Source organism: Metopolophium dirhodum, chromosome 6 (assembly GCF_019925205.1).
Source record: "Metopolophium dirhodum isolate CAU chromosome 6, ASM1992520v1, whole genome shotgun sequence".
In the NCBI taxonomy this organism is placed as follows: Eukaryota; Metazoa; Arthropoda; class Insecta; order Hemiptera; family Aphididae; genus Metopolophium; species Metopolophium dirhodum.
Genome location: NC_083565.1, coordinates 24,452,982 through 24,479,594, shown reverse-complemented (window position 1 = coordinate 24,479,594; position 26,613 = coordinate 24,452,982). Strand labels below are relative to the sequence as shown.

Genomic DNA, 26,613 nt, shown 5'->3' with positions numbered 1-26,613 from the left:
TACACTGCTCGAAAATATGTTGTAAATTGGGGGCCATAAATGTTGTCTCGCCTAAGGGGTCTATCAAAGGTTAGTCGCGGCACTAACTTTTTTTCAACATATTGGAGTACAAGTACAGCAGGTCACATGACATTTTTCGCATCGGGGCCCTGCAAAACCTATAGTTGCGGCACTGAATCAGAGAGTGCGGATTAGGCCTTACACATCATCATGTGCCGACTGACAACATTTAAGACTACGCACTGTTTATTTAAAAAAACGATTGCCTAACTTTTTAATATATTGTTCAAATGATTTTAAGTCGTTAAACACATAATTTTACTAAAAATTGATTTTTTGATGACAACGAGCATTTTTGGTTCCTATTATACTCTTCCAAAACAGAATATTTTTTCAATGTATAAAAATCGAATTTTGGACGAGCATACCTATAGTTACGCTTACCTACATTACTCATAACTATATTAAAGTTTAGACGAGGCGGTGGTGGAGTGCGTTACACCGCCGTTATATCCCGCGAGCAAAATGTTGGTTCAAACTCGAAATACTCACAACTACAATAAACTATACTGGTCCGAAATTCAAAAAAATTTATCGACCGAAATACCCCGCGAACCATAATACGTTCTGCTCAGGATTACGAATATTATTATGCGTCTGCAGTCTCCTGAAATTTAGCTACAAACCCTACGCATAACCCGTGGTTTACCTGACGATTTGTTGGCCGCCACGGGCGGCACGGCCGGCGAATACGCCCGAGCCGGTATGGACCCGGTGGGTGGACGGCCCCTGTTTGGCAGCGTGGCCGACGACCCGGGCGGGAACTGATGGGTCATGTAGTAAGGTTGTCCTGGAGCGCCGCCGCTGGTGCATTTGCTGCCCTGCGAACAAACGAGAGAAAAGAGGCGATTAGTATATATATATAAAGGCGTACACGGCACATTATATAATAATAATAATAGGTAGGTAGCATTATATTGTATTATATTATTTTTATTTTACCAGCGTGCACGGCAGTCTGGCGAGAAAAATCGATATGACGTCGAGCGCTGCAGATTACGAGTTCAAAGTGTAATAACCCGACCTAACCTAATCTATACGATGCATAATGTATAGGTTTACCGTCATTACCCGATAACACTATAATAGTACGACGATGTGGTATGTGCGGTATATACCACGGGATGATGTCATTTAAAGCGTACGCGCGTATCGCAATGAATTGCGTGCTGTCCAATGAATAGATGATCAATAATGGATAGATCATCGAGAGATCGCGTACCTCGCGCGTCGCATACACACCGACGAAATATTATTTTCGTATTATCGTTGTCGTTTCGAAATTAACCGTCTCGACTTTCACAAAAACAACCCAAAATAGTTGCTCGATTTATCGTTCGTTCGGGGTCGTCCGAGTAAAGAGTTCGCGAGCAGCGTCCGTTCGGAGCTGATTTTCGGAACGTATTAGTAGTAAGTACAACGGAGGAGACGTAAAACTATTAATGATTAAGATTTTATACTATTAATGATTATTGTACGGCCGGTTTTATAATAATCATAATATTGCCGTTATTACCACACGGCGACCGTCGTCGTTTTGTCATGACGACGAATCAAGTTTGACGACGAAAATTGTTGCCCCGCTCGCTTATCGCAACACATTATAATATAATTTTTTTTTTTTTTATTTATGTTGTATATCAGCGGGTATATTGTATATACCCTTTTACAAATTTTATAAAGGAAACATATTAGATAAAAACTAAAAACTAAATAAGTGTAGTAAAACCTAACAATAACAGATAAAAATAATATAAAATTAACTCTGAATTAAAAGTAATAAAAATATAAAATTTTAATTACATTATAAAAATTTTTTTATTTCATATTAATCAATCAATATTTTTTAATAATAACATAGATTTAGATTTAAAACAATTGCGTGAGAGAAAAAATATATCTAAATGTATACAAATTTTATTAACTAAAATTAAAGCTCGAGGGATAAAAGAATTGGTACTACCTACTATTCGTTTTATAATGAGGAACTAAAAATAAATCTGAATTACGTGTAATTAGATATGGAATTCGAAAACTGATTTCAGACAACAATTCGGGACACACAATATTGTAATTAATAAGATCACAGACGAACATAATATCAGTTAATTTCCGTCTAAGTGAAAGAGAAACAAGGCCAATATAATCTTGAGTTAGACGGAGAGAGTCCCCCTAGATAATGGAATATTCGATTAAGTATGAAATCCTTTTTAAAAATGTATATTGTACATTGTCTAAATCATTTATATATGTCAAGTATTTGCATGACCAGATTACAGAGCCTAAATCAAGATTGGATCTAACTAAAGATGTATACAAGGTTCTTAAGCATAACGGATTTTTAAAATCTTTAGTATTTCTATTAATAAAGCCTAACGTCTTAAGCGATTTATTAATTATCATAATATTATGGTTCGTTTCAAAAGAAATACCACTTTCAAAATAAATATCAAGATATTTGATTACATTTACTCTAGTGAGAGAACACATTTCAATATTATAGTTAAAAAAGATGCGATTTTTTTTTACGTGTAAATGTTATCGTATGACATTTATCAATATATTTTAACGGTGATAAATTAAATTTACTCCATAATTGAAATTTATTAAGATTATACTGAAGAGATTCTGCATCACTTAAAGAATTAATTTGGACAATCATAATATCAGTTAATTTCCGTCTAAGTGAAAGAGAAACAAGGCCAATATAATCTTGAGTTAGACGTAGAGAGTCCCCTAGATAATGGAATATTCGATTAAGTATGAAATGCTTTTTAAAAATGTATATTGGACATTGTCTAAATCATTTATATATGTCGAGTATTTGCATGACCAGATTACAGAGCCTAAATCAAGATTGGATCTAACTAAAGATGTATACAAGGTTTTTAAGCATAACGGATTTTTAAAATCTTTAGTATTTCTATTAATAAAGCCTAACGTCTTAAACGATTTATTAATTATCATAATATTATGGTTCATTTCAAAAGAAATACCACTTTCAAAATAAATACCAAGATCTTTGATTACATTTACTCTAGCGAGAGAACACATTTCAATATTATAGTTAAAAAAGATGCGATTTTTTTTACGTGTAAATGTTATCGTATTACATTTATCAATATATTTTAACGGTGATAAATTCAATTTACTCCATAATTGAAATTTATTAAGATTATACTGAAGAGATTCTGCATCACTTAAAGAACTAATTTTACAGAAAATCTTCGCATCATCCGCAAATAATAAAATAATAATATTATATTATTGTCTGTAGTGATATTGCATAGGTGCTCTACTCGTCGGCACACGTATACGCGACGTTGACATGGACGTTATTGCCGCAGGGCCAAGTATTGCTAATATTATTCGCAATATCTCTCGGAAAATTATTAAAGCGAACGCGACTCGCGTGGTTACATTGCTCTATACAACTGCAGGTACGATTCATAAAAGTTTTGCGCGACCCGACGGCATTATGATATTATTTTTCGTCGACGACCAATTAATAATAATCATTATACCCGCCGCCGCCGACGACGTCGTCCTCAATTAATTATCGTCCGAGGAGAGTTCATCGTCGACGGGCGGCCATCAAACTTCACGCTCGTCGTCTCGAGACTTTGGCAGAGTTCTATATATTATTATCGTCGTCGTCGTCGTCGTCGTCGTCTGATCGCACAGCGTATATTATTATAATAATCTTTTGGCGCTGCTGCGACGACGGCTCGGGACTTTGTTTCTCTTCGCTCAAAAGAATCATTGATTCGTAAAACGTTTCGGATTGTACACGTTCGTATAAAACGTATAAATATATACCGCGCACCGTGCCATGATATCGTATTGTCACAGACGAACTTAATATCAAAGAATATGCTGGTGCCGCGCTCTTCGACGAATTATACATTTCTCCGCGCTATCCAATAACGTATAATTATTGTCTGCTGCCGCGCTGGCGGAGTGTAAAATTTATATAATTTACAACAGTGTGCGCTCGCGGCGGCCCGGAGCGAACGACGGGTTTTACGTATAAATAATACGTCGTACGATATCATTATGTACATCACCGCACTATAAGATCTTATTGTTATTTCGTGTAAATTCGGTTGTGCAACAACGCACGCTGTATAGACCGCGAACGGAAATCATTTATCAGCGAGCTAGTTCCGAAACGCGGCGCCCGCGAAATCATATTTTAGGCGCAGTCATTGCAATAGTAAAATAATATAATTATCTTCGTCGATTGTTAGTTTCGCTGCAGCCGTTGTTATAATAATTATACGTCATTATAACATTTATGCCCAGAGTGTTTCACCGCGGATGCTCACCCTCCCCCCCCCCCCCTTCCCATTTTTTTCAGAAAAATGATCCGCTAAATAACTATCGGTGGAAGACGTGTAAGCGCCAAAATGAGACGAGAAAAAAAAATCGTATCGCGCTAAAGCGCCAAAATCCTATATAGGTGTGCCACGGTTAATAGATATTACGTATAACAGTTATTAAATTTAGAACTATATAATATGGTTTAAAAACTCCAAACGTTGTATTCGACAAAATAAATGTATTATCTGATTACGATGGTTCGTCACATACATATACGGTGTGAGCAGTTTTACGTTATAACATGATAATATTATATTGTTAGTACCTACTAAGCATTCGTCGATAAGAGTAATTTTTTTAAAATTAATTTTACAAAAAACTTTTACGAATAATGCGTAATGTGTGCATTTTATTTGAAATAAAATTTTTCCAAATTTAGTGATTACCTTTTAGAAACATACACTGATTCTAGTATATTTCCATCTGAAATTCGGGATAAAATTCCGGATAACGAGATAATACGGAATACAAATGCAGCTGAATCATATATCATCGACATTTAAAAGATCAATTTCATGTGGCACTTTGTTCCGTTCATAATATAGTAATCGATGTATTATTAAAATGGTGCTACTCTCGTATGCGGACTACCGACATATTTCTGCTCACGTATGCGGTCTACAAATTACTACTAATTACAAAGCGAAACGTATATTTATTTACGAACACTCCTCCTAACAAAAAATTAAGGATATCTCACGAAAAAATGATTGTACCATGGAAGAAATACCAAGTTGGTGAAATAAATCGTATAGAATGTGTGAAAAAAATGGGATTAAAAAATCAAACTATTTATTAAATTTATTATTGACATTTTTTTTATAAAATTATATTTATATGTATAATATTATAGCGATTTTTAAATAAATACTTATATAATATATTCATTTTGGAGCAAATGATATGTCATTTTTGCACCTTTAGCGCTAATGTCATATGTCGGGTATAACGGGTACCTAATATATTTAATACTAGATTGGCGCAAACGATAGGTCGTTTTTGTACCTTTGGCGCTTATGTCATGTAGCCATAATTATTTAGGGTAGAAATAGTGGGAGTCGTTTGAAAAACAGAAGTATATGCATCAGGATACAGGGCTGCATTATACCTGTAAGTACCCACTACAAAAATTCTCGATGCTTAAAAAAAAAATGGTCTTAAAGCACCTATATCACAATATAAAGATTCCAAAAATCAGATTCGAATAACTGCTGCATCGGAGGAGAAAAAGACGCGAATGGCTCACCTTGTATTCTGCAGTAAAATGACGACACTTAAATAATTCTAATTTTCTCGAACTAATGAATTATCGTCGAATTTACACTGCCTATAGATATAGGTTTACCAATATTTATTGTTGTTTGGCAATAATATTATAAAATCGGTCCATTTAATTGTAGGTCAGGTTGCGAAAGTCCATTGGTATATTATTATAGGCGCGCCTACCTGATTGGATTTTTCGTATAACTCTACTTTCGACGTCTGTTAATAAATAAGTGCCTGGCCATCAAATTCAAATTATGAGTAACACATTCCTAAATATTCGAAATATTATATAGACCTTCGGGAGAAAATAAAACTGTTTCACGTCACCATAATTAATAATGAAAACGTTCAAATCTTTATTATATACATATGTATTTTTCATATAGTTTCCAATAATAATAATAATAATCTGGTCACTCTGGTCGACTAAAACGTTAAACATTTAGTCGAACTGTTGCAGGCACAAGAATCGGTATTCAATCGGAATGCGATATCTGTTGTAATGATACATATTATAGTGTGACTTCCTATACCGTGGTTTGAGTGCGGTTTTCGAATCGTATTGTATGACGTATGAATTCATTATTACGATAATATAATGACACATGAGCTTGACAACGTGAGAATAACAAATACAATCAATTACAAAGCCTGCAATTCGAGAAGACAATATCACGGTAGGTATTGTTGCTGTTGCTCGAGGGATTCACGTGGCGATGCTCTTTCGTTATGATTAATGTAATATTATAACGGTTCAAAAACTATAAACATTTTAATTGAGGAACTAATATTTCAACCGTAAAAATTTTAGGCACGGCGTGGGTATAGGTATATAATGTAAATGTTTCGTTTATAATATTGTATAATATAGTTACGGTTAAGCTTGCATAGGTAGACTGAATTTCGCGATAATTTTTCAAATAAGTCTCATCATTATCGCGTGTGCAATAGCATGCGATTCGTATACGGCGAACGAGTTATCTGACAAGCAATTAAAAATCAGCGATCTACCACACGTTTATGTCAGTAAAATATTGTCGAAACATCATTAAAATAACAAAATCATCACTGCAGTATCTAAAAAAATTTAAAAAGGAAGGTACCCACGGAAACAAAACGTATACCCACTATTATTCTGGTACAGTAAACTTTTATATGGTTTCAGAATCGAAATCCGTACAGTTAGTTTTTGAGTTATTTAACTTTGTGTTCTAACGATAAAAAGTCCACGGTAATGGGTTTATAAAATATTATGAGCCGCGGGGGCTATTTGAAAATTTTAGTCATTAATGTATCAACATTATTGGGTTTATAAAAATAGACCAGGTATAATAAATACTAGTTTAAACATTACGTCTTATTTTATATTTTTTGTAAAACCATTTTTGAGGACTATTATACTTATAGCATACAAACATTATAATAACTAAGAAACTACCTACTCATCTTTCGAATTCCACCAAATAATTTACAGGTAAGAAAGGAGGGGTTCCCATTTGAAAAACAGAAGTTTGTACCGCTACAGGACACTCTTTAAGTATAGTCAGTAAAAAAAAATTCAACAGAATTCGAAAAAATTGTACCTAAATCAGAAAAATCACAATTCCAATGAATGAAAGGCGAAAAACGGGCGTGAGCATGGTCGGCGAATCATCCTGTAGTGTTGTGCAAACATAATATAATATTTGATTCAGCGAGGACAGAGAGCCAACGGCGGCGGCATGCGTCTTAGCGGCTTGTTAAGGACTTGCGGTGCGCGGGCGGTAGATGCGCCGAGACCTAAGGATTAACACCGGTAATACAGTTATATCGTATATATGTGGGTGTGTGGGTGTATAGTGTCTCGCGGGATTAATGTGCGCTCGCGGGAGAAACATTAATAACGCCGAGCGAGGGCAGCCCGGAAGAAATAGAATACTATATAGACGTCGAAAACGGCCTTCGAACTTCATTTTTACAAACTTTGTTTTCGTCTTTTCTCAACGCCGCCGCCGGGCTAGGATTGTCTTTTAATCCCCACCGCCGTGGTTTTCCCGCTGTTTATATATATCAACATCGGCTGCTGTATATTACGCGTTATTATATTATAAATTTTATAATATTATTGTTGCGTTGTTATTACGGGGCCGCGATCGAGTTGGCGCTATGTTTCTCCGAGTTTATTTCATATCCGAGTAAATCTCCCGTGTACCTATACGTGTAAATTGCTGTCGGTTGTTATTGTTATACTATCGCATATATTATTATACGCTGCGGATCGAATACACAATAACATTATCATGTACCACCGTCGTTATTATTATTATTATGTATGTTGTCTTTGCGCGCGAGGATTTAGTAAAGACGCGAGTTGTAATGTCAGTTAGGTACACACCGCGGCGAAGACGGAGGTTTTAATGAACCAGCGACGAACAACGCTGAACAGCAATCGCAACAACATCTCCATAATAAAAATAAATAAATAAATAAAATAAATAAATATTTTGGTAAAAATTAGGTTTGGATTGCATGGCATTGTTGAGAAAAAAAACTGCGTCATTTTGGTGCAACAACCCGACAAATCCGATCGTTAAATGCAGAGCATCATATTATTACGAAAACGGAGATAAATGAATTTCCTCGGAGATGTCTCGTTGTTGCGCTAAAATAATATTCTTAATAATACATAATTCATCACGAGTATGTGAATATATTTTGTAATTATTTCTTAGCGCAACAATTATTGTTTTATTTTTTGGTCTGAGATCGTACAAATTCGATTTTTACAATAATTTGTCATTGCCCGCGTACTAATTAAATAGATTGAAGTCGGATTCAAACTACATATGTATTATTATCTTTTGTCGATTTTTAAAACATTGTTAAATGCGCCTCCCGAAAAATCGTATTAATATTGGAAACGTCTTGTTGTCGCTCTCGGATCCTCGTCGAGACTACCTGTAACAGGGATCGGCTATAGGCGGCCCGCGGGCCAAATGCGACTCGTGATTTGTGAAGGGGAAATAGATGGACCGCCAAGAAAATTTTTTTTTAATGCTGGTTTTTCGATATTTGATCCAATTTTTATGTTGCAGTATTTGGATGTATTTTGGCCCCACATGTGAAACTTCACTGTCCAAAATTACGTTTTTTAAAAAATTCAAAATAGTTCAAGATTAACTGAACTCCACTCCACCTCGAAAACACGCTGCTCATTAGTGTTGTTCTCCGAGAGAACCAAATTTAAAAAACTGGCTTATATTATATTGTATTAAATAATTTACTTTAAATAGCTAACCCACAAGCGCCCAAATTATTTTTTTTTAAATTTTCAATAAATTTTTGTCGACATCTTCTACGAATACACTCGTATTAAAATAAAATTTTTTTTTTTTTAAAATCATAGTTTTGTTGCCATATGTTAACGCTGGGCGCTAACGGGTCACTGTATTTTTAACACACAAATAAACACATTAATATACATCATATTATATTAACTAATATTTTACTGGTCTTCAAAAATGTTAAGCCATCAGTACCGCCATTGAATCTAATTGCCGACCCCTGACCCATAATAACGATACGCGGCTTTCGGATTTCAGTTTTTCGACTCTCATTATAGGAAATCGTTGAACGTATTTTCACAGACCTCTTTTCGCCGTAGGACGTGTGTAATCCTGCCGGGCGGCGTGATAAATTAAGACGGTTTTCCGTGCTCGTATGTATAGTCACACCACCACCACCGCCGCCATATAGTATTATAATACGCACATTAAAATTCAGCGACAAGCCAAAACGCCGGTCGAGACAATGAATACGTAATTATGTACACGTGCACACCGGCTTTTCGTACATACACGTATTCTGCCGTGCTTAGCGAAAAAGCAGTATCTCCATCTAAGCAAAATGTTGGGAAATCGACTAAACAGGTTTAGACTCATTACTGATCCGTGCACCAAGTATAATTAACATACGATCCTAAAATAAACGTGTATATACTAATTTTATATCATAGAATTGATTTTATGAGTTTCTAAATATTTTCGTAAATTCCTTGACCATTAAAATGGACTTACTGCTTATTTTATAAGCACTATCAGAAGCAAATTTACAGTATATCCATTTCTATGGAGATACTGTATATTTTATTCTAACAAAATTTATTATAATAGGGAGATACTGTTTTTTTTTTAAACTACCTATGTAATATTATAAGGAAAATTAATAGAAAAATCTATAAAGTAATTACTAACTTAGTAGTAAATAGTAATAACTAATAACATATTTATACAATACATTTGGTACAATATACATATTATTATATAAATAAATAAGTTGCAAACACTTTTGAGCAAGTAAGTACTTTTTACTTTAAATTAACAATTTATAAAATAATTTTTAAAATAATTAAAAATAATTTAATCAGACTGACATTTTTATAATAATAACTATCATTATATTAATATTTTTAATTTTCGTAGTCACTGTATAAATCTGGTGCTTCCATAGCACATGGAAAATCTAGCCAGAATTGTTTCCTTGTTTCTGGCATTAAAGGAACTAATGTTTTTATGATACTTTCCTTTTTGATTGGATAAATACCAAGAACTTTAGTTTTTTGGTCTGGTTTTGAAATTCCATTTTTAATGATGTTGTTTTTTAAAAAATCAAGTTTTCCAAATGGACAATATTCACTGTAGTCGGTTTTGTAAAGCAAATAATTCAACCCTATTTCTGCCTTTATATGAACAATGTCACTAAGCATTGGTCTTATATTTTATATTTATACTTTTACTAAATTTAAAAATCTACAAAGAGTCAACGATATTACAGTAACAAAATTATAATGATTTAGTGATGCATTTGAATTTTGTAATAATTCAGTATTCCATCAAATTGATTATGGACATATTAGCTGTGTGACCATGATTGATATACCTTTAATATAAATCTGAAACCGTGGTTGTGACTACAGAATATAATTTATACACCAATATTATCAAATATACTATACGGAGATACTGTGTTTTTAGTTACTGTTTAAAATGTTTTGAAAATAAGCGAAATAACAGTAACTCCACGTCACTTACTGCTTATTTGCTACTTATTGGGATCTACTGTATTTTTGCTACTAGTTTCACAAAAATTATGGACTTACTGTTTATTTTCTTAATTTCAAATGCTTATTTTCAATGTTAAATATTGGATATACTGCTTTTTTACTGCGAAAAATGGTACAAAACCACATTGTTAACCCCCATGTAGCAATATCTCAATTTCGACTAAAATTGGAGATACTGCTTTTTCGCTTAGCACGGCAGTATTGTTATTACGATATTGCATTATGTTATTATTATTATTATTATTATAATGAGCCACGTTATGATATTATTTTCTCGCCGGCGCCCGATCGAGCTTTTCCCGCTCACTCCGTGCCGATTAATAGCAATTTACAATTATAATATATTATTACTGTTTGTTTAGTCTGCAGCAGCAGCATTCGTACACTAATGCAGCGGCGTCGAATCAACCGGCTTTTGACTTTAATGAAACTGCGCTCCGGATTGTTATTATTATTACTATTATCGTTACGTCTTGTTAGCGTATGCGAATTATTATATTTATTGTATACACACAACACGGTAAACTTTAACCGTAAGTATACCGTGTATATATAATGTAGAATATTATGCGCACGCGTTCTTGTGCGAGCGGTCGGGTTAGGTTCGCGCCAGTCACTATAATCATTAAGCCCACACAGCTAACGGACGATGCTAAGTATTTATAGCGGTTCGAAGGTCTGTGGGTCCCACTATATGGGACAAACCTGTACATTATAATATTAACAACACGTTCGACTGGGGGTTGAACATTGCGTTTACGATGTATCATTATAACGAATAATAATATATAATCGTTGCGATTATGACGTGTCCGTTAATTATTATTATCATTATGCGAACAACACACTGAGATACTTTAAACAATTTTTGAACTCGCCGCCGAGGTGGTGTATCAGCAGTATACGAACGCGGTGTGACACCCGAGGCTAATTGTTATCAATCGGTAAAAATAACTTTTATTTTAAAACAACCTGATCAGTCCACACGCGTTTTATATAGGTATTTTTATTTTGATTCGCGGCCGACACACAATCGTTCCATTAAAATCCGGTCAATTTTTTAATGCATTTCGTGTAGGCAGGTGGGTGATAACCTACATAATATATATACATGTGTACAATATACTTTATTATATGACATGTATTTAGAAACAAACCGTTGCGTGACACTATTATAGTAATTAGGTACGCGTTAACGTCGCATAAAAACCGATGCTCCATGAAACATTCCAACTGTTTTGCGGTACCTAATTTATTTGTTTTTTTTTTTTTACCTAGGTACCTGTTGTATATTCTATCATACCTAGATCGCGAACAAACGACGCATTTCCTTGCAATTGCCGCGACCGTTAAAACATATTATTTTCGTCGCATCTGTGCGTGCATTATGTACATCGTACACGCGCTTGATCGGTCCGAGTCTTAAGGCGACCTCTGCGATGCCGTGTCGTGCGATCTGACCGGATCTCTCGGATGTCTGTTCACGGAAAACGATACGAATATTATTGTACGTCCGTAAAACGTCGTTTGGCGTTCAAGAGGTTAATTCAATAAGCTGTCGACGAAATGTTTTTCGTTTCATTTTTTTTTTACCCCCAAAAGAAAGGTATTATAAAATAAAAAAATATATACCGCGCGCGGGTGGACTACACATTATGTATTCCACTCGACGTCCAATAAATGGGCGGTGGCATGTCATTTCGACGATTACGACAATAGCAATAAAAAATGCCTACCAAAATATTACAATATCACGTCGAATACACGGCATTGTTGTAACCGGACTCGTCCGTCGGTCGTAATACCATGGTCGTAACGATAACACACATTATTATTACCATGTGTTTATACGGTTTTACGAATTTATCATTTTGCGAACAATCGCACGCGGACTTGACGGGTCCATATAGGTAGGTACGCGAGATGTGGAACTATTGCAATAATAATAATATGTTTGTGAAAATGTAAAATATGTGTTTTTCCGTCAAGGCTCCAACACAATACATCGGTCAAATTGTACAATAATATTTTATACGAAAGTGATATTATAATCCGACGTGTTAAGTGTGTCTGTATGGGACGCATACTATTTTCATACAGACACGCTCAGTCGTGAAAATTATTCGCGATTCGGAGTCAAAAACAATAAAACAGTTCGATATCAATAATAATAATAATAATAATGATTACAAATAAATTAATTGTATTCGAGGACAAAAAACCCAAAGTATTGCCTATACAATATTCAATATTGCCTATTGCCTGCTAAATATTATATTGTGTTTTATGCGAGTTGTCGGATAATCGCGGTGGAAATCGACATATTGTACGTAACCGTCGACCACAAAACGAATACCAACGTATAATAATAATAATATTATAATAACGGTATGAGAGGTAGGTAAACGATGATATTATAATATTTTAATAATAGCGCACGACGTTAAAACGGTGGGCGGTATCACACACTTCGATATCAAACGTGCTGCAGCGGTATTTATAATATTGAATTATTAAGAGAGGACGCAGGTTCTGGTTTTTCCAATGTTTGAAATTTTATAAAATTTCAAAATTGTATTTTATATTTTAGTTAATATATTGATTACAATACTTTGCCATAATACTACTACCGCAGATTTACGGCGTATTATATCAACGAAAATGACGGAACACGCCCTGTAGAAAAGTCGGATTTCGTTAATTTTTTTTTTATTTAAAAGAGAACATTTTTCAGGTTGGATCAAAGACCGATTTTTTATTTTACTTTTAAATAGTGGTAGAAACATACGTTTTGAAAAAGAAAAATTACTGTGCATTATTCAAATGCATTTATGCATATTTTAGCTTCTGTAATTATAATCTTGAAAATCAGCCTTTTAATCCGACCTGCAAAATGTTCTCCTTTTAAATCAAAAAAAAAAAAATTAACGAAATCCGACTTTAATCTATAGGGCGTGAGCGTTTTTCCTGTAAGAATTTGTACTAAAAACGCGATCAACAACACTATAATAACACGATTTATGAACATAACATATTATTATTATTATGATAATAATATTCTTAATAACGCGATCGAGGAACATATTATTATTATTATTAACAATATTTTTTTTATAACGCTCATACGTTTGACCTATCGCAAAACGGTATTTACAGCGATGTTATATATTGTAATGATATTACACTCTCAAACAACGCGAAGTTTTTGCATAAGATAATAATATGTAATATTATAATAACACCTGTCATGTCATCTGCAGCGAGGACGACGGAAATGTCCATCTGGAGCCGCGCGAGGGTCAACGAAACGTTATACCGCAGGTCAACTATATACGCGAAACATATAAATTATAATTTTTACGTAATATTATATGTTCGAGTACGATACATGTAAGTACATTAACCCACGGGATCCATAATAGTTTTTGAGTGTGGGCCGAAATTCGAAAATAACGCATCGCGCGAAATTAGTTTTTAAATAATAATAAGAGCATGCACCCGCAACGCTTACAGCACAAATACTCAGAGAATATTATATTATATTAATATAGTAAAACTCGGCATTCTCGGCCGAAATTTAATTTCACATCACACACACTTTCGTTTTTGGACGAACCGGACATTTTAAAATATGTAATTTTATGCAAATCTAATTGAATCATCATCGAACACACGATAGGCGTACAGCGCGATAACAAGACCTATAAGTTATAGAATAATATAATATAACAAATTGCCGTCTAGTGAAGACCGGCGGTTTTTTTTTGTTTTATGAAACATCATAATATATATTAATATCACAACAATAATAATTGTCTCCACCAGAAATGTCGATAAAAACGTCTTTCCAAAACACAATATTGTACGAGCAAACCTAACCTAACTAAAATTAGAGCAAATACCATGTATAATATGCTTAGCCGGAGGATATGTTTAATATAGTATAATATTTTTTTTTTTTTTTATTGGGTAACCCGCGGCAACATAGGCCATTGGGTGTGGGGGAGGGCACTGTAGGTTTTTATATTGGGTAGGTTGGTACACGTGTGTGTTGTGTTTTGGCAGAATTTCTAATGGGGCACCCGTAGGTTTCTGCCGTGCCCCGGGTGGGGGGATGGCGGCACTTGTTCTCCGGACACCGTGACTTGCACGGAGAAAAATGCCGCCCGGTGGTCGAGGATCGAACTCGGACCGGCTGTGCCGAATCCGTCGCGTTAGACCACTCGGCCACCTCGTCCCCCCTAGTATAATATTATATTAATATAGTGTAACGCATTCTCGGCCGAAATTTAATTTCACATCACACACACGTTTGTGGACGAATCCGACATTTTAAAATATGTAAAACAATGTAATCGAATCATCGTAGAACACGATAGGTACAACAATAACAAGAACTACCTATATAAGTCATAAATAATAATAACAAATTGTCGTCCAGTAAAATCTATAGCGGTTTTATTTTTTATAAAACACCACAATATATTAATATTACAACAATAATAATAATTGTCTCCACCAGAAATGTCGATAAAAACGTCTTTCCAAATACAATATTGTACGAGCGTCGCGCGAACCTAACCAGTCTTGTCTCGTCCGGTGACCTAACCCCGAACTTTGTAGAAAAATATTATTGAGTTTTTACAAAATATTATAGGTAGTTAATGTGTTTGAATTTTTTTGGTCAACGACCGAGTCCGTGTCTGTAAAACGAAAATAAAACACCGCAATAGTAGTCGCACTCTGTACAAGTATAGCTATATAATATGCGTAGGTAGGTACATCATCTCTGGCGGGGAATCCGGATAGCAACAGAATTTTCCGTGCTTTCTAGTTGCTTTTTTTTTTATATATATGTTTTTGGCCATAAGCTCAGCTGCACTACGATTACCAATCATCGGTGTATTTTTTTTCTGCTTGTTTAATTTTAATTTTTGAATAATTTAATAGTCAATTAATATTTATGGCGGCTCGATTAAAATTAGAGCAAAGTATACTATATATAATATACTTAGCCGGAGGACGTGCATGTTTAATGACGACACATCGATTTTGTCGGTTCAAATGTGGGTCGTATACACACTGCGCAATCCAAGGAGCCGCACTTAATTGACGGTTTCGGATTCATATAGCTGAGTGGCCCTTCGTCCTTGTTACCGTGTTTGAGTTTCAAAATATCTCGGACGAGTACCGTCCGCCGAAATTCTTAGTAGCTTTTTTGTCTCGAGACACGTAATACAATAATAAAATAATTACATAATACAATATTATGACATAATATGATACAATTTCACAATAATAAAATTATTACCATTTTATCGATCGGTTTTTAAATAATACCAAATTAAACTTTCGTGTAAATTGACTAAGCGCTTTATAATCGAACGCGTAAGCAATACAAGCGCAGGAATTTAATTTGATGCATTTTTGAATTTCTTTTTTGAAACAACTGCAAAACCAACAAATTATTTCCGAACATAACTTTTTAATTCATCACCGGCATGTGCTACTATAACATATTATATTATTGGTCCAACATTATAGGCTCCTATGCGCGAGAACGGTAAGACACAGTATGGCGCATTCTGTATACATTAATAATAATAATAATATATAACTTTCTTTTTTTCCCCCAAAAAAAAAACAGTAAAGAATTTTGCTAAATATTTATAACATCGATTGTTTATTTACATCGCGTACGATTATGTTAATTGTATACGAATTGATGTTTAAACGTGATACAATATTTAAATAACTTATAGCAAGAAATTTTTTTATACATTTTATGAAAAATACCATTATATAAATATTAAATGCAGTACAATTTAAATTAGATATTTATGACGTCTATTTGCATCCATTAAGTCTTTCATGAATAATAAAAAAAAAAATAGTAATCATAATAAAAAATAACGCAAAAAACCACGTTAGTTTTAATATAATGGGTTATTTCTATTAGAAGCAAACTTAACTTTATAATAATTATAAGGAAAGTTCTTTGTAAATGAAAAACTAAGTTCTTCAATATAACGTAGACCGGAAAATATTTTCTTTGGTTTTTTTTTTCTTAATTTTTCTTCTTTTTTGGTTTTAAAATGTAATAAAAAAAATTTGAAAACTTCAGTAAATATTTAAACCCATAGGTTATATAGGTTATACCGCGTACAGCTACTGCAGTTATTATGGCAATTATTAATGGTTTATCTAAAAAACAATAATTCTACTCTCCACTGAATTATATCGACCTCACCAAAATTCGCTCACAGTAAACAGGCGTGTTAGCTGCAGGAATTATGCTTGCGTAGAAATCATCGGTCCCGCCGCCTCAAAAGAAAATGGCAATTTATCACACAACTCAAAAACACTTCAAGGGGCAAGAAAAAATTCGTGTTATCGAGGTTTTCGAGTTATATATAGAGACTCGGCCATACCTATTTCGTAAGTCTGAAAGTTGTCGAGCAAATCTAATCTCATAGCTCGGACCATGCGCAATGGACGCTGAAACTCGATGTAACAACAACTGCAACAACAGTTGCATTAAATATTCGCGAGGCAGGTCTTGCGATCCGGCTGCCGGGTCTGCGCAAACGCACGTTTTCGGGTTGTGTCGACAAGTATGTGTTACCACTTATACCCGGCACCTATACCGTGGTTCGGTTTTTGCCGAAGTAGACAGATCTCGGAAAACCGCGAGTGCCGTACTTCAGTACTGCATAACGTCACAATAATATATGATATAAACATTGACCCAGGTGTACATATAGTGTTATATATTATAGTACGTGTCAAACGGAAAATTTACATAACGCATATAGTTGTCGTGTTATGCACTATACACACATATTATGTTATGGCGGGTGGAGTCAAACTCAAACGAGGTCTGCGCACGTTATTATATAAAGTAAAAGAACCGCATCAGCTGAGCTCTGCATAATAATTACCTTTGTGGTAGGTTAGGTTATATACCTATAACATACCATCATTGCGTACATTTTTACATTAAATGCAACGTATTTATAGCCAACGCCTACCCGACCACGTCTTGTGCCAACATTGATAATCCTTATTAATTACAGTGTATGATATATAAAACGCGTACACCACCTGTATACACGTTTTATTGTCGCTGTCCACCGCCTGCACCGCACTTGCAGCGGTGCAGCTATGGCAGCAGTATATTTTATTATATTATTGTATATGTATATAGGTCAATATAATATCACAGGTCCTGTAGAGGCGAGTTATACCGCGGGACCGTGCGAAATTGTTTTTATCGATACCGTTTGAACGATTTTATTTGAAAAAACGACCCCCCCCCCCCCCCCACAACCAAGCGATCGTCGTCTTACGCACTGCAAATAACGTCTAGGTTTGTTTTTACGCGTCAACTAATATTTTTTTTTTTCCCGTCGGTTGTTATTTAATACCTATACCATATACGTACGGGTGAGTACACGAAACTCGGACAAACTCATTCGGATATGTCCACTGTTCGTCGCATAATGCGGTCTTTGATAATATAATATATTTTTTATAGTTCACCGCGTGTCATTTTCGCGCAGCCCACCCGGTTTGCGGCAGCGAAGGTGACGCGACGCAGTAAAAGATGAAATGAAAAAAAAAAAAATTCCGTTGCTTAGAAAACACAAAACGCAGCAAATAAATTTGCTGGAAACCGGTACGGTCGACTTTCCAAAACAGGTTGCCGAGTAAAAATTGCTCATCCGAAAGTAGACGGCATATTATTATCCTCTAAGTAGACGAAACGGCGGTCGACTGGTTTTTGACGGTTTATATAGAGACGTAAAATATGTTCGTTTACGTATATATAAATCTCTCGTGCAGCAAGTCATAAAAACGCGCGCCGCACTGATCTATAGACGAATGCGATAGGTACCGTAACACCCTCGGCTACTTTGCTCGCTGCACAACATACGCACACGTCGTATTATCGAATACACTTGCAGGACGAGCAGGTGCATTATACACCACATAAACTGGTACTTTTACCGTCGGGAACACGGAAAAAACAAAACGGTTGTTTGCACTACGGAAACGGTATAGGATCGACTGTACATTATAATATTGCTATGGGGATAGCTATGCGAGATTAATCGGATTTACTAAAATATTATAGTCAAGTTATTATAGTTATTCGAACTGAAATATGGTAGTTGAAAACTATATTTTTTAGTCCATTCAAACATTAAAAACTGCGTTAACTAGTAAACCTAACCATAACCAATAACTATATTTATATAGTAATAATAATTTAATCGTTTTAGTTATTTTACCTATTAAACAGTTATATTTACTATGATTTGTTATAACTATAATATTAGAGTAATTTTATTTTTTCCGTGTAAGATTCGATGGTATGTACAAGGTAATTCGCCGAGCATATGCGCATCCCCTTGTTTTATTATATCAGTGTATAATGCAATATTATTAAAAGATAGATTTTTAAGATTTTCGAATATAGGTACGTTAAATGCCATAATATTTAAAAATATTTTAGATTTTTTGTACTATACACTTAAGGGGTGTTGTGGAGCACGTGATGTGGAAATACAAACTTTTGTTTTTCAAATGAGAACCCCATTGGGGGGGGGGGGGTAGTTATTATTAATTTATCAACATTAATAATTTGTAAAAATGGTATCTATAATATTAATACTACTAAACTTTGAATTTTAAATGTTTGTTAAACGTTTTTTTGTGAATCTGTATATACAAAAAATAAAAATTGAATAAATTCATTGGTAAACGAAAAAATGGGGGTGTGCATTCCTGCAGGTGAATCTTCCTGTATACGCTTCAGTTATAACTCGATTTCAATACTCACACTCGCACAATTGGCACGACGAGTCTATAATAATTATTCATGAAAGCTAATGATGGTTACCTATGTGTATAGGAAATAATCATGTTATCCGTCCGGTAAATGTGTGATTTGTAATATATTACATACATTTTTACGAACGTTTGTCGAATTTGAAACGGGAAGGTATACAGAACTCTGTCACGTGTGACACTGTCGTGTCGTAAGATGGACACGTGCGGAAACATTACATTAATAATATAACACTTAACATTTAATAATATTATCATATCATATTATCATATCATATTTTTTTCTACTCTTCCTGGCCGCGATCACGAAAATGCCGCCAAAGGAGCAAGTATTTAAAATCCAGAATAGGTAACTGTTGTCCGAGTACAACGAACGTATACACATTGTCCATTGTCCATTGTCTATTTGAGTTGAGCAGAACCAGTTAGTTCACTATAATGATGTTTAAGCTATATAATAAGTAACGATACACACTAGTTGATTCTGCTGAATTAAAATTTTATAGGTACCTGTTAGAGGCGGGTCGAACTCAGAAAATATATTGTTTCAAACCGGACCTTTTAATCGTATGTCGAACATAACAACTCAACATATGATGTCGAACTCGAACCGAACGTATATACATTAAACATCGATCGGAACTTATATGGACTAAACATTTAGTTTAATACCAAATATATGACTATAGGTGCCTATATGGTTTATGTCAAACCAAAATATAAAACATTTTTCGTTCGAAACGTATGAAGTGTTGTAATATTTTTTTTTGAGTTTGTACATTCCTTTGGAATTTAGAGCAGATTACCTAATTTTTGATATATCGAACTTTTTGTTTGAGTCCGGTTTGGGTTCTATTTTTCTAAAACTATACGTTCGACTTTTGTATTCGAACCAAACACCTAAAGTCTGGTTCGATTTGTCAAACTCCAAACGGTTCGACTCTGCATATTATCTAGTTCCAATGTAATAATATGTTTGCAAGCCGGAGACACGCTGCACGCTGCACGGGTAGCACATGGAAAAAAAATTACTATTATTTTATAGTTAAAATAAACGTAGTTATATTTACTGTATTATTGACTGTTATATATAACAATAGACTATAGTGTAGTTTCAATAACTATAATCAACATTATAAATAAATAATATAGTTAAACTGCCTATAATATTGATTGGTCTTACAAATTACTATAGTTGAATTTTATAACTATAAAATTTCGTTAAAATAACACAAATTTTCTGATATTACTATATTGTTTACAGTGAGATCAACCATACATATTATAATCTGCTGGTTCACGTTTCGTAGTTATGAACATAATATTATGTTTGCACACGTCTCGATAACTCGACGATATAATAATAATAATAATTATTATTTATACATTTATTATTATGGGATACAGACACGAGCTGAGCAGCTACCACGGTATAGTTGCAGCGCGTATATATAGTTAAACGGTAGAGATCACGCGAGACCAAAAGGCCAAAAGGGGCGGCGGCGGCGGCGGGCTACCGCCGCGACGTCATTAAACATGGTATACAGCGGTAACAGCCGACAACCGCGAGTGCAAATAACATAATATAATATATAATGTGTTCTATACATCATAATATACGTAGGAGATCTGCCGAACGATATATTATAATCTATATAGAAGCACACGCCCGGACCGTAGCGCACGTCTGTTATATGCGTAATAGAATTATATTATGCAAATATGATATTATGTGTACGTGCTCGTGTGTGTATATGTAACATAATATTATATGGTCGGTTTTAGTTTTTTAAATGTTTCGTTTTGTTTTTTTATTGCGTGTAATACAGTTCGCGGGTCGTGTATAGCGATACATAAATACTATAATCCTACTGCAGTGAAAGCGTTTATATTATATTATGTGCTTAGGTATAGTTATTACGCGGAGTGATCCGTTTAACCGACAATATTATATATATATGCCGCCCAACACATGTTCGTTTTCTTATCAGTTATCATATTATATTATATGGTACCTGCCTACAGACAGATTTCCGGTTTTTTTGAAAACAATTTTAATTATACGCTCGCACAGTCGAAAGCAGAAAACTTTTCCGACAATTTTATTCAACGCTATGTCAATTGTACCGAGCAAACGTTTTTTTTTATTAATATTATTATACGACTTAGTAGCTACGTAATACGCAGAAAAGCATTTACGTTCAAAAGTTTATTTGCGAGCTGACTCACGTGATGGACCATACTTTTGCGGAGTAGGTAATCGGTTTTACCAGCCCGCAGCTTGTTTGAATGTCAAACGGTTGTTTATATTTAATGTGTTGCGGTAAATACCGGAAAACTGGTTAAACTATTAATATGGGAGTCGGTTTTATAAGGTACACCTAGTTTTTACTAATGATCGGAGTAAAAACGCGAAGAAATTTTTTTTTTATTAAACGTTTAGTAAAAACTAGTTTTTACAAGTCATGACCTCATAGTTAATACTAGTTTCATTCATATTTGTATGGATAAACATCGGTAAAAAAATGTGGTTGACTGGTTGACTGTGGTTATTGACATTTTTTGTCAAGTGATAATGATACAGTACTTACCCGTGTGGCCTAAGTTATCTACCAAATTATTTTCAGTGGCGTGTATAGTTTTATTCCAATATTGGTGTACCGAGAAATAAACAGAATTTTCTGGGTAAAAGAATAAATTGAATAAATTACTGTGCAACTGAAAATGTCATGACAGTTATTAAAACCATGTACTATAAAATAATATTTTTTTTTATATTTTTAAGCACAATATTATTTATTAGAAAAAATGTTCGTAAAATATTATTTTTCTTGAATATAAGATGATCAATTTTCAAGTTTTTTTTGTTTTGTAGCATAAATCATTGGTTGGTCCTTTTAATAACTAATAAGCCATAATTCACAAACAACTATAATAACTGTAATATAATTATTGTCCGTTTCACTATACTCGATAAAAAATGTCAATAAATCGCCTGTCTATCTAAAAATAAGAATAAAACTAGTATTTACTGAGAGATCGTGCGTAAAAACTAGTTTACAGAAAACTAAATTAAAATAACGTATAAATAAGATTTTTTGCATTTTTACTGAAGCCATTAGTCAAAATTATGTGAGAACCCTTTGGTTAACAAGTTTTTATTACCTATAGTAAATTCTGGTTTTATCCGATTTCGGGTATTTATAGCTAAAGGTATAGTATATTATATATGAATTATTTGTTTGATATTTACACTTTAACATTTGAAAAAAGTATATTCTACATCTCTGCTCCGTAATATAATAATATAAGTCTAAGTTCCTCCAGTGGGACAATTTCTTTTTGTTAGTTAATTGATATTATTGTAAAAAAATAAATAATTTGTGGGTTGATGTCAAAACTCCTAAGAACGGTATAGTCACTAGTCACAAACGAATAAGCTTTTTAAAAAGTGAAGTGTTACAAGTAAACTTGCTTAAGACTATAAAATACAGCTTTCAACAGCTTTGAAAAGCGGTGTTCGGCTTCAGTCATAAACGTGTTCTTAGTGCCAGCACTGTCCGGTGTCACTAGTTCCGGATGGGTGACCACCACCCGGATTTTAGTGACAATGCTTTGCACTACACATCTTGCGCGTGATCAAACCAACCGTACCCTCCCCCCACAGTAACAGTCTAATGACCTCAGTTGTCGAAGCCTTAACTAAAAAAAAAATAATAATTATAATGATAATCATACATAGTGTATGTTGGTATCCGGTCGTATGATATTATCGCACGGCAGTGCTACGTAATTAAATTCATTAAAAAATTGTGTGTCGTTTCACTAATTGGAATATTATAAAAACAACTTTTTTTCTGCTACGCTTTCGATAGAAAAAAAAAGATATATAAAACGAAAACGAAATGGAAACGAACTTTCAATTTTAATGGAACTACTTGATAATTATGTCAAAAACACACACTGCACCAAAGATTAAACACGAATTCATATTTTAACGTCGCGGTGCGCTTAATCATATATAAGGTGCGGTATCCGCAGCGATTACCAGTTTTCAAACTGTAACCATAAATAAGCGCGCGTACGGTAAACACGGTATACACAGGTAGGTACCTACCATCACCTAGTTATAATATTACGCATTTTATTTCCGTCACCATTATTCGTATTACAAGTAAAAACGAAATCATAATGTTATTCATTTCCAGTGCACATTCTTTCGACGCGAGTAAATCATAATATTATCTGATATGTGGGTAGGCGTCGTATTTGCGTATAATGTAAACCGGTCGTTAACCCATCTACAATATTATATTTCCTCCGAGATGATGAAAATTCGCTGTTATATCATCGCCCTCGTCCATCGCACTACGATAATATTAATGATATGCGTAAATGCGCAATGCGCATCGTGCCTGCACAGGTAACACTGTGCACATGGACGAAAACTCTTTAGCGTTTATTCTGCGCAGAGTGCTATATTATCGTTCGCCACGCGCGTTCCTATATATATATATGTAATATTATGGTATATACCTATACATGCACATTACTGCACACGAGTATAATATCACTGTTGATACCAGGTCTCCGGTATGATATTGTATCGACTACCGCCGCTGCGGTAATTCGATTGCGGGCACTGCACACGGCGGAATTTCAATTTATCGATTCCAGCGAAATACCTACCTATATAATATTATGAGAGTTGGGAGCCATTACCGCAACGCATTATTATATACACATATTGTTGTTGTATTATATTATCGCGGGTCGGGCTTTGCTGCTGCAGGAGAACGCGATTCCGTTTAAATGGTCCGTATAGTGGTGTGCGCGTGCAGTGTGAGCTGCGGCGGGTTAGCGAAACAAAAAAAGACAAAAAAAATAATAATAAAACCGACCCTTATTTCCGGTGTATAATAATAATAATAATAATAATAATACAGTAATGAAAAACAATACTCCGTATAACCTACCTATATAATATAATGTGTGTGTGTGTGTGTGTGTGCGTGTGTGAGTGTGTGTGTGTTTCACGGCGGCGTTTCGTCTTTACTTCCGACTACGACTGACCCACATCACAGTTCACGGCGCTTCGTCGATTTAAGCTGCCTATACGCGTATAACATAATAAACCTATAGGTAGGTACCCGCAAATGCCGCCGACGACTTTCGTCCTTGTTCGAGGTTTTCCCGCGCGTCTTACGCAACATAAAACTTTGGATATCGTAAAACAATCGTTACTTGCTTGTCATCAATTTAGTGCAAGCGCGACGCACAATAATAACGTACTGTCGGGAGGGCTTTATTTTCGTTATCGAAAAAAGGGTTAACGCCGACGTTTTGCTGTCGTACAATACAGTACATGAATCGATCGTGAATACCTATGTATGACGTGTTTTGACGAAAAACCAATTACAATCATTTTTTTTCACCGTTTATTATTTCTCGTGTGGTTAAGGTGCCGTAAATTACGACGATAAGCTTATAGGTATACAACCGGACCGTGAAAACAGTTTCTATAGGATGTCCCACAAAGTGCGCAACTTTTAAATCTGCCGTCATTGTTTTCAATATTGTGTTGGCAGCCATGTTTTTATCGTTTCTTATCAACAACTACTAATCAAACCGGTGTAATATTAGATACTAGAAACGATAAGATTGAGGATGCCAGCAAAATTTAAAAAAAATGGCTGCAGATTTAAAAGTTGCGCACTTTATGGGACACCCTATGTAGATTCCCATAGACTCTTGTTTTCAAATCATCAACGATCATCAACGATCGTGTTCAAAGGAAAATAGTATTTTTGTCCTCTGCGAGTTTTGTATCGGTCTTCAACAGTAAGACCTTTATCGATGTGACGCGGCCACGACGACGTATCAAAAACGATTTTAAATTGAAATTCAGTTGGATGTTATGTATTTATGTGCACGAAGACGGATTAATTGATTTCGAAAAAGGGAATTGCCATATCGGCTAGTGAGTTTTCCGAACATCTGTCGAGGTCATTAATTTACCGAAACCTCATTAAAGTCACCACACATATAAACAACATAATATTCGAATCGCATTTTCCTTTTACCACCGAAGTTTATCGGTTCAACGATTTCAACTTTGTCGAACTCAATTCCATATAGTCGACAATTATCCAAAATGAAAACGCGCATGCAAATTGGTATACCTAGCGGTAAAAATTATTTTTTGTAAAATGTATTATGACGCGTGTACAATCGTACATTTTAGTTATTTAACGTTAAATTATATTAGGTACCTAATAATAATAATAATAATAATAATAAACGTATACTGAAATGTATACGGACGAGAATTGTATATTCTTTGTAAATAATAAATTATATGGTACATGATATAAATAATTGTTTCGTTAGAGTGAGCACTACAAAACTTTGGAATTTGTTTTCGTTTCAAGTTATATTAAAATATTGTTTAATTAAAGCGTCTCATCAATATTCATTTGGAAAATGTTAATGTTAAAGTTTAAATTGTATGTTCTTATTAAACATCATATTATAATAGTTGATAAAATAAAAGTTCTCTTAATTCAAATAATTTTGAATTTAGAACAAAACAAGTGTTGTGGTTTGTAAAAATCAGAAAAGTTGGGAAACTTTTTAGAATATCCCATAACTCAAATAATTTATAATAAGTGAGCTTTTCAATATTATATTTTATTATTCTAAAACCTGTACAGCGATGAGTAAAATAGGTGGGTACAATTATAAGTGTATTATTATAATATTCAATCATTAGCTAAGTGAAATGATAAAAATAATCTTATAATCTTATCACCTATTCAAGATTTCCTTAACCAATCATTATTTTCTGCACTTGCAAAACGATAAGCGAACAGGTCATTTTAAATATTACTATTATAATATACGTTTAGTCGAAACAAATAGGTAATCCAACAAGCAATTTTTAGTGCAGC

The 26,613-nt window shown here is 34.2% G+C and overlaps 1 protein-coding gene and 1 long non-coding RNA gene across 2 annotated transcripts in view; one reads left to right on the top strand and one right to left on the bottom strand.

Moving 5' to 3' along the window:
• Positions 1-26,613, bottom strand: part of LOC132946910 (coiled-coil domain-containing protein AGAP005037) — a 238,621-nt gene that overhangs the window by 62,918 nt on the left and 149,090 nt on the right. Inside the window, 1 exon segment of the mRNA XM_061017029.1 lies at positions 710-881. Coding sequence (XP_060873012.1) covers positions 710-881 — 172 coding nt within the window.
• The window catches only part of LOC132947142 (uncharacterized), a 49,379-nt gene continuing 28,999 nt past the window's right edge, over positions 6,234-26,613 (top strand). Inside the window, exon 1 of the long non-coding RNA XR_009664845.1 lies at positions 6,234-6,386. This is a non-coding gene — a long non-coding RNA (uncharacterized LOC132947142). The remainder of the gene's footprint in view (positions 6,387-26,613) is intronic.